This window comes from Xenia sp. Carnegie-2017, unplaced genomic scaffold, assembly GCF_021976095.1.
Source record: "Xenia sp. Carnegie-2017 unplaced genomic scaffold, XeniaSp_v1 HiC_scaffold_26, whole genome shotgun sequence".
Lineage (NCBI taxonomy): Eukaryota > Metazoa > Cnidaria > Anthozoa > Malacalcyonacea > Xeniidae > Xenia > Xenia sp. Carnegie-2017.
In genome coordinates, this window is record NW_025813489.1 from 484,841 (window position 1) to 498,086 (window position 13,246).

The 13,246-nt window shown below is 34.9% G+C and overlaps 1 protein-coding gene across 2 annotated transcripts; it reads left to right on the forward strand.

Annotated features, from left to right (window-relative positions):
* The first annotated feature begins 11,285 nt into the window (after nt 1–11,285).
* On the forward strand, nt 11,286–12,684 carry LOC124453849 (fibroblast growth factor receptor 1-A-like). 2 transcript variants are annotated; one of them, XR_006951224.1, is made up of 4 exons: nt 11,286–11,583; nt 11,892–12,176; nt 12,333–12,359; nt 12,474–12,503. XR_006951224.1 is itself a non-coding variant. In XM_047004691.1 (3 exons), the coding sequence occupies exons 1-3, from the start codon at nt 11,864–11,866 to the stop codon at nt 12,620–12,622; spliced, it is 489 nt and encodes a 162-aa protein (XP_046860647.1). In that variant the 5' UTR covers nt 11,849–11,863; the 3' UTR covers nt 12,623–12,684. The 2 variants fall into 2 exon arrangements, 1 of the variants encoding a protein (XP_046860647.1); XM_047004691.1 differs by lacking the exon at nt 11,286–11,583 and having other exon boundaries at nt 11,849–12,176; nt 12,474–12,684.
* Nucleotides 12,685–13,246: the final 562 nt, after the last annotated feature.

Below are 13,246 nucleotides of genomic sequence, written 5' to 3' on the forward strand. Positions count from 1 at the left end.
GAATATTTTAAACATCAGTTCATTACTGTGATTTGATATTTGCTTTAAAATTGTGAACAATGCAGTTGTTTTAACGATGGAGAACTTTTTCAAACAAATTTCATTGCTTTGAAGTACATCAATGGAATAATTATGTATGATCATTCAGTTCTTTATCCTGTGATGTAATTCTAACTTTTCTTTTTAGTTGGAGGTCACAGCTGTAGACACTGTGGAAGGATGTATACTTATCCCGATTATTTAGAGAAACATTTAAAACGATGTCCAATGCTTGTTTGTACGAATCCCTGGGAATGTCCACGTTGTGGTCGAAAGTACAGTATTGAAGACTATCTAAATGTTCACATGAAAAATGAATGCGGAAAAAATCCACCATTAAAACGACATGTGAGGGTTCAAACAGGAGAGAAACCTTATCATTGCAAACATTGTGGTAAAACATTTAGACAGCTTTCTAAATTGAATAAACATGTTAGGATACATACTGGAGACAAACCTTACCAATGTGAAAATTGTGGTAAAAGATTTACACAGCTTGGTACCTTAAAACGTCATTGTATGATATATACAGGAGAGAAACCTTATAAATGTGAACATTGTGGTAAAACATTTTCACAGAATTGTGATTTGAATAAACACCTTAGGATAAATACAGGAGAGAAACCTTATAAATGTGAACATTGTGGTAAAACATTTACCCACAATAGTGCCTTGAATAAACACCTTAGGATACATACAGGAGAGAAACCTTATCAATGTGAACATTGTGGTAAAACATTTACCCACAATAGTGCCTTGAATAGACACGTTAGGATACATACAGGAGAGAAACCTTATGAATGTGAAGATTGTGGTAAAACATTTTCACAGAATTGTGATTTGAATAAACACCTTAGGATACATACAGGAGAGAAACCTTATCAATGTCAACACTGTGGTAAAACATTTACACAGCTTTGTAACTTAAAAAGTCACGTAATGATACATACTGGAGAGAAACCTTATCAATGTGAACATTGTGGTAAGAGATTTAATAAGTCTAATAGTTTTAAAAGACACATGAGGATACACACAAGAAAAACCTTATCAATGTGAACATTTTGGTAAAACGTTTAATAAGAAGAGTAACTTGAAACAACACGGTAAGATCTATGCTCGTAAGTAACATTTATGATATTAATACTGTGGCAAGGGATTTACAAAGGATTGATTGAGAGTAAGGCTGAGAAGAAGGAGGCCTTGGCCCTTCTAATCTTGTGAAGGACTGCCATCATGAAAAAATGAAATCCTTAGAGAAATTATGATGGAGGTAATCAGTGACGAAATTAGCCTGATCTTTTACTCCCACAATTCAAATATTTCGATATCTTTACAAAATTGGTTCATTTTATTGTCTTCCGGTGATTGAACACAAAAATATTTACATTGTAGCAGTGAAAACGTGCTGGCTTTGCTATTGGGGGTCACGTTTTTCATCCCACCATGTAATTTAATATTATATAAATAAATATTTTATATAAATCCCTCATTACTTGTAATTTACTACTGTCTGGTGAAACCTTGAGAGTCAAGACGAAACGTTACGCTAATGAATCAATATTTCTTTTTTATACATTATTTTTGTATTGAATGGCTCTTTTAAAAGCACTTTGCTGTGCGAAGCTTGTTGTTCATGGGATTTTGAATTGCCCGATATCATAAATAAGCGCTAGGATGATTGGTATTCGGGACTTCCACCGCATGAACAACTGTTTCTGCCGTTCCCTTTCATGCCTTTGGTCATGCAAGCAAAGTTGAGGTCAGCAGCAGTATATTCAGTTGTTGAGCAGGAGAATGAAATAACCGAACGATTGGTATGTGCAATATCCAGGTTGACAAAACGGGATCTGTCAATACCTCGCTTGGAATTGGTTGCTGTACACATGGTCGTTAACTTGCTATCGAATGTAAAGTGTGCCATTAGTGAATGAGTTGTAAACTCTGTCCATTGCTGGTTGGATTCCACAGTAAAACTTTACTGGATCAACCGTTGTGGGAAGTATCGCCAATTTACAATTGTAAAACTGTCAATGTACCATGTACGCCCCATGTAAAATTAAAGGTAGAGCAGGAGATAAAGCCTAAGAAAAGTGTACACGTAGTGGCTGCAGAAGTTCAACTGACCGTCTTTATGAAAGTTGGAATGAGTTACCCGAGAAAGAGGCTAGTTATGCATCCTTATAATTTGTGCATAGCGGTTTTCTGTTTTGTTATGTAGAGATTTCTATGTTACGTCAATCTTTTTTCCCTGTAGTAATTTGCGTTTTAAGTAACTGTAAATTTTATATCATCACTTTCATTTTTTCTTTTAAACCCTATTTTATTAAAAAATTCCTTTTTAGAATAGTTCTGGCTCCGAATCTCAATCGGAAAAAATGACGATAACAACGAAATCCAACTCGACCGTTGCGCTAAAACGAGCTGTCCCATTTGGTTTTTCCTTACGGGGTATCTATAACACACTGACTGTAAAGCAGAAGATTGATATCTGGACTGTGTTAAATGTTGTCAAAGAAAATATTGAGAGAAGCTTCCGTTAAACAGGTGCGTAAAATTTAGGAAGTGTGTTCGTTTATCTCAATAACGTTTGCATAATTTTTAGTGTGTTAATTTTTCGTTTGAAAATTCGCACCCATCTTGCATTCTCTCTAGATCAGGCTAGAGAGGTTTGCACTTCTCCCTTATTCCTTTCCTGTTTATTGTCCTTATCATGCATACAAACTAAGTAAAAGACGAGGTTAGGAAAGGTGTGCACTTCTCCAAAACCCGTCCCTATTGGTTGTCCTTACAATGCATACAAACTAAATAAAAAGACGAGGCTAGGAAAGGTGTGCACTTCTCTCCTAAACTCGTCCCTAAGTGTTGTCCTTGCCATGCATACAAACTAAATAAAAAGACGAGGCTAGGAAAGGTGTGCACTTATCTCCTAAACTCGTCCCTAAGTGTTGTCCTTGCCATGCATACAAACTAAATAAAAAGACGAGGCTAGGAAAGGTGTGCACTTCTCTCCTAAACTCGTCCCTAAGTGTTGTCCTTGCCATGCATACAAACTAAATAAAAAGACGAGGCTAGGAAGGTGTGCACTTCTCTCCTAAACTCTTCCCTGTGTGTTGTCCTTACCATGCATACAAACTAAGTAAAAGACGAGGGTAGGAAAGGTGTGCAGTTCTCTCCTAAACCCGTCCCTGTGTGTTGTCCTTACCATGCATACAAACTAAGTAAAAAGACGAGGTTAGGAGAGATGTGCACTTCTCAAAGTAAAGATTTTTTCATGTTTCATATGTATTAAAAGAATTGCATAAAATCATTAAAAATATGCACACCATATTGTTTTGTTATTATATTACTATGATTACACAGCTGAAAGTTTCAAGCAGTTATGAAAAAAATAGCTGTCTTATACTTATTTACCATATTGTTATTTAGATATTACATGAAGCAGATTTAGATGGAGACGATCAACTATCTTTTGCCGAATTCGAAAACGTCATGTCTAAAGATTTAGATTTTCTTAGGTGAGTTTATTGATTTTACATCCACTTTAACTTGTGTTATACACTAGCTGCTCATTTCTGTAAAAATTTTCTATGCAATAGTCATTTAATTATTTTAATATTAGTAATTGTAGTATAGATAGCTATACTACGTTGTTTGACTATACTTATCTTCATTTGATATGATTCAATGATTTCAATTGGATGTGAAATGTAGCAAGCCAGTCTATTCTTTTACTGTTTGTAAGTTGAAAATAATTTTATTCCCCAAATAAGCATCCAAATGAATAGAAGTGAATAATTTTGCAAGTTTAAAGCATTTCCATAGTCTAATACTCATTTCGGACTTGTAAATTCTCTTTTTTAGAGTATTTCGTATTCGATTGTAATTTCAGCAGAATCATGGATGTTTAAAACATTGAATATGGTTGATTCACAAGGTGCTTTACAGTACAATGTATCATATAATAACTTCCACTTTGTACATTTTAGCATGATCTAATTAATGGCTAATGGAAACAGCAAAGCATAATTATTTAACATTTATAAAATATTACTCGTACATAACTGTATTACTGTTGCAGGTAGCGAACCTGCAACAGTAACCTGCAACGCGTGTTTATATAACTCTACAGAAAATTGGAAAATGTTTTCTATTTCTTAAATGTAACATATTCATTCAACAAGAACATTTCAAACTGTTTTAATCTTTGCTACTAGCGTGCTAGTCTGATGTTATAACAAAAGGTGCTAAACTACTCATATCAATTTTTCACCGCCAGCAATATAAGTTTATATGAGACCCAGAATGCAGCGTTATATGAACTGAGACATTGTCTTGTGCACATTGAATTATCATTTAATACTTTATAACGCTATTATTCCTATGAAGAAGTAGTTCTCAAATTCTTATATTATCATTCTAATGATATACATCAATAAAACTGCAACGCAAATCCGCGCAAATAATTTTTATTTATCTACAAAGTTAGCCTTGAGAAATCACTTCTTCACTTTTTGAGCAGTACCAATATTACAATTGTTTACGTTAAAATAAAACAAACAAAGCTACATATTGAAGAATGAAACGAAAGGTTGATGAAATTAAAAATAAAATATCAACGTCAAGCTGAAAAGCAAACTGCAATACTACATGAACGTGAGAGTGAAGAAGTCTTATTATTGGTCACATGGTGTAAGGATGGTCACATGGTAAGGTTGGTCACATGGTGTAAGGTTGTTCATATGGTGTAAGATTGGTCATATGGTGTAAGGTTGGTCATATTGTGTAAGCAATGGTGTTGTGACCTAGCTTACACCATGTGACCAACCTTACACCATGTGACCAACCTTACACCATATGACCAATCTTACACCATATGACCAACCTTACACCATATGACCAACCTTACACCATATGACCAACCTTACACCATGTGACCAACCTTACACCATATGACCAACCTTACACCATATGACCAACTTTATACCATATGACCAACCTTAACACCATGTGACCAACCTTACGCCATATGACCAACCTTATATCCGTTAAGGTTGGTCATATTGTCTGACCAACAACAACAATTGTGTAAGCAATGAGTTGTGAGATTTCTATAAACGTTAAGCTGAAATATCAATGATATTTTACAAATCAAAACTTAAACATGTAGAACTCGTGTAAAACGTCACAGGTAAATGTGCTTTAACTCTTTCATTCAATGAAATCAATAAGAATTTTTCCAAATCCTTTTCTAACGCAATTTCTTCGCCCAAGTTTTGAAATTTTAACGTCGTTTCGTGTTTGAAAACAAAATTTGGCGCCAAAAGTTTTGCCTTGCAAACGTCACAACTTGCGCTCAGTGACGTCACACGAACACGCTTCAATAATGAATCAAGCACGTGCAAATCACGACGTCCATAATCATTTTAAACAGTTATGAATTCAAGAATTACCTAGATGAGGTTCATCAACATAAATATAAGCTGTTGGTTGTCTTGTAGATATTTGATCTTTCATGTCTCATCATTACGTTAAAGATTAAACCAAAGTATCCATAAAAGTACCTACGTAATGTACTACAAGTATCTACTGACGTACCATAAGTACATGCTGTCTATTGTATTGTACAGTGAAACAGAAATACGTACATACACAATGATTTTAAGAGAAGCTAATAAAGAACATGCATATATAAATGTTAGCCAGCCTCCCCCCCTCGCGCGACAATTGTCAACCCACCCAGTCCATAGTGTGCACAAAAGAATACTTTTATCAACAAGGGTGACTTGTACATACCAAAGAACAAAAACCTACCCCTCAGTCCAGAAGTACACACAAAAAGATACTTTTATCAACGAGGGTAACTTGTGTATAACCAAGAACACGACCAATAAAATTGGATGATGGTTCATGAAGAACTGCAACAGTTTTATTGCTTAGAACAAACTCAAATTGTGTTGACGGCATTTCGACATCTAATGATAAAATGATGTTTTACAATTTTTAATTGTACAATTACTTTTCTTAAATCATTGATATTATTAAAGTAAACGACAGCACGGGAATAAGAAATGTAATTATGTTTACCTATCATAGAGTTTTTGTCGAAATCTTTTGACTGTGTATTTGACAGCAGTATTTATCACAATGTAGACATCCCTCGATGGAATTATTAAGTTATCAATCACCAATAACTTTACTTCGTCAGATTGAACATCCTAAAAGACAACATGAACGTAAAAGTACAAGAAACATCAATAAATAATCTTAGAGTTTTCCTTCCAGCAATAAATTCCATTTGCGATATTACATTTTAGTGTGATAAATGGAAAAGTTTCTAATTTTGTCAAATCGTTCTGTTTTTACGGTAAAGATTAAATTGAGCGTCGACATTTTTCAATGACTTTGCCCCAAGCCTGGAGCAGCTAATCTTTGTGACGTCACGCACAGGATTCGTTAATACGAGAAATAAGTATATGCCAATCTTCTGAAACAAGCAGAGAAAGCAAGCGGAGTTAGCAAAATTTGCAATCGGTATCTTTATCAATTTTCTTAATCTTTGAATATCGTCCTCGATGTACGGTTTTCTAACAGGAATCCGTAGTTCGACAAACATCAAAAGAAAATGCAATTTACCCTGATGTTAATCGAAAGACGAAGAGACTGTCGCTATATCTCCTTTACTTATTACAAAATAACAACCGAAATTTGAAATTTCAGCATAGAAGAATGTTAGTGACTTATATCTCCAACCACAGAATAGATACAACCAGAAGGGCCACTCTCGTCGGAACCTTTGAAGATTTTGTTGTCAACTTTTAGCCCGCAATCAGGCATCGCCGCCATGTTGGCAGCAAGATAACTCCAGCAAGTTCGTAATAGAAAATATAGTAATGAGAAACAGTTCGGCGCGTCCTCGACAATTATATGGCTATTCCATTTTTGTTTTGTGTGTGCCATCACGAGCAATGTCAAAGAAGGTAATTTTGACAACTTAGGTCGAATCGCATCGTTAGAATACACGTTTTAGAGTCAAAATTTGTTATTGTGGTCTGATGCTTTTGCCAACTTGCCAACATTCAATCATGGTTATGCTTGTATTGCGAGTTACAATGAAAAGGATCATCAACTTTGTCTATGGAATTTTCCTTGTAGTAAGTTTGTAGAATGTTACAAATGCTTGACTTTAATGTACTTTCGCGATCTTTTATTAGAAGAGGAAAACTCGCGATTTGCAAATTTGTTGCCGTAATAAATTCGGATTGTTAAAAAAAGTTTGACCAAATATTGCAGTGGAAACTGTGAACATGTACGGAATGGCACTGGTATCATGTTTCTTTCCAACATTCAGATTTTTGGTTGTGACTGAGAAGCAATCCACGAAGGTGTCTTCGAGTTGCATAATGTAATTTAAATAGCACGCTGAAGGAGCAGTCAGCCCACCAAAGTTGAGTTCTTTATATGCCTTGAAATAGCAAAGCAAATTGCCATCATTGTTTATGTTATTTGAAGTCAAAACGTTCTTACATTGGAGACAGCTGTGGATTTTGAAAGCTTTGCTTAGCAAATATCCTGAAACATAGGCAGCAGCATTTTTGAGCAATAAATTGTTGCTAATATTTTGTTCTCGGTAGTCATTTCACCAATCAACAGTGAGTTACTTGGAGCTTTTGCATGGGTAAGTGACATACTAAATGGTTTGGGCTTTTTTTTTTGAAAATTGTGTTAGCAGAGTGTCCATATCTTTAGAACAGTTTCCTTTGGAAGAGGTCAAAAGTGAACTAAAAAAAACCTTTCGAAAAGCTCTGATAAATTGTATTGGCGTGGGATTGTCAGAATTACCTTCTTGCTGGCGTATTGTTCCAAAAAAATTCTCTAGAGCATCTGTGTTTAATCTTCTGGTAAGCAAGAATGCAAAATTATGTGAGGCATGAAGATAGGTCCAGAGACAGATAATGGCCTTTATAGATATAAGCCATCCCTTCAGTGATTTGATTCTGCTTGTGATGTTTTTACCATCTTTTACCACTTTGATTCCCTGGATAAAGGACAGTGCTTCTATGAGAAAAGCAATGTGATTATAGCTGTTGCTTATTGCACTTTGTTCTTTTGCTGATTTCAGTGTGGAACTATTAACGCAATCGAAAAGTGAATCAAATTTGAAAAGCAACTCAGCTGTACCCAAGGCTGATGGTGGTAGTGCTCCAATTGATGAATATGTGCAAATTGATGCAGCAATGGTGTGGCTGAATATTTGTGTAGCATATTTAACTTGAAAATTAATCTGAAAATTAATGCAGCGACAGCGATGTAACGAAAATAACAATATATATATATATATATTAATAGAAGCAAGAGGACAATTTTATTTCCTTACAACGGAATCAATACTTTAAATTATCTAAAACATGACAAATATAAGAAACATATAGTTGCATAAATCCAACTATAAAACGGCTATAAAACGACTATAGCTATAAAACGGATATAAAACGGCTTAACGACTAAGGCATACACAATTGACAATATGGTGTAAGGCTGGTCATATGGTGTAAGATTGGTCATATGGTGTAAGGTTGGTCACATGGCATTCCCAACACAATATGGCATTGGCATTAAATACAAGGTAGGTAGGTAGGTAGTTTACAATTGCACAAGTTTGCAATTTCTCAATGAACATTTATCGAATGTTCGGGATAAACAATATGACCAACCTTAAACGGCTAACACCGTTTGTTGTTGGTCATATTGTGTAAGCAACGGCTAACAACGAGCACGGATTAACGACTGTCACAGACGAATCAACTATTACATCAAACAACAAGAACAACAATGACGTAAGAACCAGACAACAAATACGGCTAACCTGACGTTTACTCCTCATTTGACTCTGAAGATGACTACCGCTAAGGTTGTCGAAACGTCAGTCAACAACATCAAAAACAGTCCTTCTCAGGACTTTATTAACCTGGACGATCATCATTTACAAACATATGATGATACTAATGTTATTTTTAAAGGGCATATGACTCCAAAAATTTACTATTCTAATTATATTTTCGTTCAACAGAACTTTAAAAATGGCAGTGTATTTTGTAGAACTGTTTATGCATATCGTAGATATTGCGATATTAAAGTTTTTTTAATAACCGATTTACACAACTTTCCACGTCATTTTGCACAATGAGTTGATACAAAGTTTCCAACATCCTTTAGTTTCAAGGCAACTTTTTTGTCAAAATTATGAGGAAATCTTTTATCATTAACTCCTCACAAAAAGAAGCTTCTCTTCGGTTAACAGCAAGTATACCTGCTCTGTCAAATTTTCATTATGCAATGTGACGAAAAAACGTTTTTGTAAAGCGTCCATTACACAAACTACATTATCTTGAGAGTGAAACGTGACGTGAATAAAGTTATGTTCAATGAAAATATAATCTAAATAGCACAATTTTCGAGTGGTACATTTTGAATGACTTTACGTTTATTTAAGATAAATAGATGATTTTCTAACTCCTGGAGATACATCAGTGTACCGTAACGCTTTTTAACGATCGTCTCACTATTACTAATGTTTGAATTTTCAATATGAACATAATAGCCCAACATAAGACTTTTAAAAAAGCAATCACAATAATAAAATATAAGGTTTTTTCATTAATAACGTTTCGTCTTTAACTTAAGACATCTTCAGATTATATGAGATAAATTATATACGTAAGGTTTTAAATACAAGCATATATTACAGGTTGTTAAATTACATGTGAGGGGAGTAGGAAGTTTAGATGACGGAATTAAGGGAGAACGGCGGTATATTAAAGAAGGTGAAGGGGGATTGAGTTGCCTTGGGTGTTAAGAGAGGGTTTAAGTTTGGATATAAGAAGGCTTTCATGAATCATAAGGTCATAATTGTCGGAGGAGGAGAGAGAATTGAGAAGTCATTAAAATTAGCAGAGTGAGATGTATTTCTTATATGGAAAGAACTGCAGATGGTGGTGGACATAAGGAAGGTTTCTCTGTTAATGGAGAGATTCCCAAGTGTTCCGATATTCTGGTGTGTAAATGACGCGTGGTTTGACCCACATACGATGCAGAGCAGCATCGACACCTAAATGAGTATACAATACCAGATCTCAGGAGCTTGGGAACCCTATCTTTAAAAGGAAAGAAAGAGGAGAGGCGCCTGGAAGAACGAAAAACAAAGCGAACGTTGATATGAGGAAAGGCAGCATTGCAGAGTCGAGTGATTTGAGTGCGAATCTGAAGACAGTGTAGGTCAGTGAATCGGAGACAGAAGTACATGATTTTCTTAGGAGCATTATCTTACTTCTGTCTACACTTTCACTGGCGTCATTTACACACCAGAATATCGGAACACTTGGGAATCTCTCCCTTAACAGAGAAACCTTCCTTATGTCCACAACCATCAGCAGTTCTTTCCATATAAGAAATACATCTCACTCTGCCGATTTTAATGACTTCTCAATTCTCTCTTCCTCCTTCCTAATGTAATTTAACACCCTGTAGTATATGCTCGTATTTAAAACCTTATGTATATAATTTATCTCATATAATCTGAAGATGTCTTAAATTATAGACGAAACGTTATTAATAAAGAAACCTTTTATTTATTATTGTGATGGCTTTTTTAAAAGTCTTATGTTGGGCTATTATGTTCATATTGAAAATTCGCTTTCCGCCTCGCAAATCTCTGGCCAGGATTTTAATGTTTAAATGTTTATTTTGGATGAGTTTGATGATATTATTACTCCTGGTTGTACATCAGCGTGCCTCAAAGCTTTGCGTCAAGGATATGTCATTGTTACAGCTGGATATCAATATAAAAATATTAATATTAAAGCAACTGTTACAGTAGCTGCGTACTTAATACTTAAAGTAAGGAAAATTCATCTACTTTTCTCTAACATTTTATTTACTGTTTCGTTTTACTGTCAAATTTCAATCCCCTAAATGAGAAATCTCACACCATTATTGTCACGTTATAAATGTATTATCTTCTAGGCTCTCGATCCTGTTGACATTGCTGTTGTCACCCTTGGTTCAGCAAAGAACTTTATCATACAAGGTGGACCTCAACCATTGGTTCATGATAGATCAACACATTATGAGAAAGGTACGTAACCACGTCATTTATGGTTTCATGTCAGATCTACACATTATGAGAAAGTTAATTACATCCATTGTATTACTTTAGTAACTAATTATAGTATATTTTGTACTTCATTGAACTCTGAGAAGTTAGCTCTGATCTCAATAAGAACTGATGTGATACCACAACATCCGTTCGGTGAACAAAGCTCTGTACATTATTATCACGTGACTTGTAAGGAGTTCGGGGAACAAAATATTGTGGTTACAATTGGCAATAATCCATCAGAAACTAATAACTATCCAGCGAGCTCTATTATCACTTTGAGATTTGCCTGCATGATACCTGCCACCCTCAACTCTGAACCAGATGTCCAACTACCCGAGATCACGGATCGTACGTTCAGTTTACAGGATTGTCAGAGTCCTAATAAAGAGGTATTTGTTACGTATAATTAGCAATTGTTCATTTGTTTGGTATATCTAGAGAAACATAAATGTTTTTGTAACTTTTAATGAAAAATTTTTTTTCTGTATACATAAATGAGGAGAACGAAAATTGTCATGTTAAGGATGTGTCAAATATAGATTTAATAAAATACAAATATGTTTGCAATGTATTGACTATACCGCAGCATTATCTATTTACTGCATGTATTACTGAATTTCTGTATTACTGAATTTTTTATTTTTATTGGAATTATTGAAATTAGTGGAAATGACGATCTTTTTCAAAACAATTTTAGCCAATAGTACGAAACTTCCATCGTTCACAACGAACATCACAAAGGTTGAAGTTGAAAACGAGTCTCGCAAGGGAAAGATTCTCTGTAACGTGCTCAGTGCTGAGGACAACGACTACTGGTTCACACGAGAAGGGAAACGCGTAACAAATAGCAAAATATATCGTTACAAGAAGAATAGATATCTGAGAATAAAAAAGATCACATGGCTGACGCTGGGTGAATACGTTTGCTGGGCAAGAAACAAGGCGGGAGAAGTGAGCAGAATAATAAACGTTGTTGTCGTGGGTAAGTGTTTAAATGCCTTCGATCCTTGATCACGACAATGCTATACCTTCAACTTTCTTTTGATTTGTATTTTCTGGTTTTCTTTTTGACAAAGTTCTGGCAAAGACTTGTAGTTTGTGCTTTCCTGTTTTCCTATTATGTTTATTTTTTTTTCAGACTCACGTGTAGACAAGATCACTAAAGGTAAGTGCCAAAAAGGGCACTCCTATAATATCGTGTATTCAGAATCTGGAGTGGCTATCATAACGACATACCTCTCTTTTGTGGACATTCATTGCTCTCTCTAAATGTTCATAGATTTTGCACCCGTTTTTCTATTTCCGCATTTGATAAAAAAGAAACACAAGTACTTTCCTGTTGGAAAACGGTTTTCAATGAACTGTGAAGCTAATGGACGACCTTCACCAAAGGTGCAATGGTACAAAAACGGTCAACTTATGTCGTAGATGCCGGATGGAAAAAACCCTCTAGCGAACGATACACAAGTATTAATATTTCACGATGTAAATCCAAAGACGACGGATCTTACCGTTGTTTTATGGAACAGAGTGGGAAATATCTCAACAACATACACAGTACTAGCAAAGGTAGTTACTCAAAAACGTTCGTTTTATGCTTTTCCTTTCAGATAGGCCGTGACCATGAAACCAAATTGTTTTGTTTCGTGATACACATCTGAGAAATGGAAAATTTTTACAATTTTGTACTTTTCCTCTTAGCATACACCCATAAAAAAATTCCCAAGAAAACTATGCGCCCAAACTAGAATAATTGCTTTTCAAATCTTTAAAATTGCTGGTTGATCGTTAGACGCCATCTTCGATTTTTGAATTGTGGTTGATGGAATTTAGTGAAATTCACTCTCCTCAGTCCTTCTATGAATAATTACAGCCTGAAATTGCAAAATTTGAGGGTGCTTTGGGCAGCATGCAGGATAGCACACTTTCTTTAATGACCATTATACAAAATAAAGGCGCATGAGTTTATTTGAATGCTAAATTTCTGGGTTGAATTACTTTCTAAGTTACTGATAGAAATTAAATCTTGCAGATAACATCAACAAGGCATTT

Bases quoted from the DNA above. Each gene is read 5' to 3' on its own strand.
- LOC124453849 (XM_047004691.1), top strand. From the start codon at position 11,864: ATGACGATCTTTTTCAAAACAATTTTAGCCAATAGTACGAAACTTCCA. The intron at 12,177-12,332 runs GTAAGTGTTTAA...TTTTTTTTTCAG, and splicing joins AATAAACGTTGTTGTCGTGG to ACTCACGTGTAGACAAGATC. The intron at 12,360-12,473 runs GTAAGTGCCAAA...AAATGTTCATAG, and splicing joins TGTAGACAAGATCACTAAAG to ATTTTGCACCCGTTTTTCTA.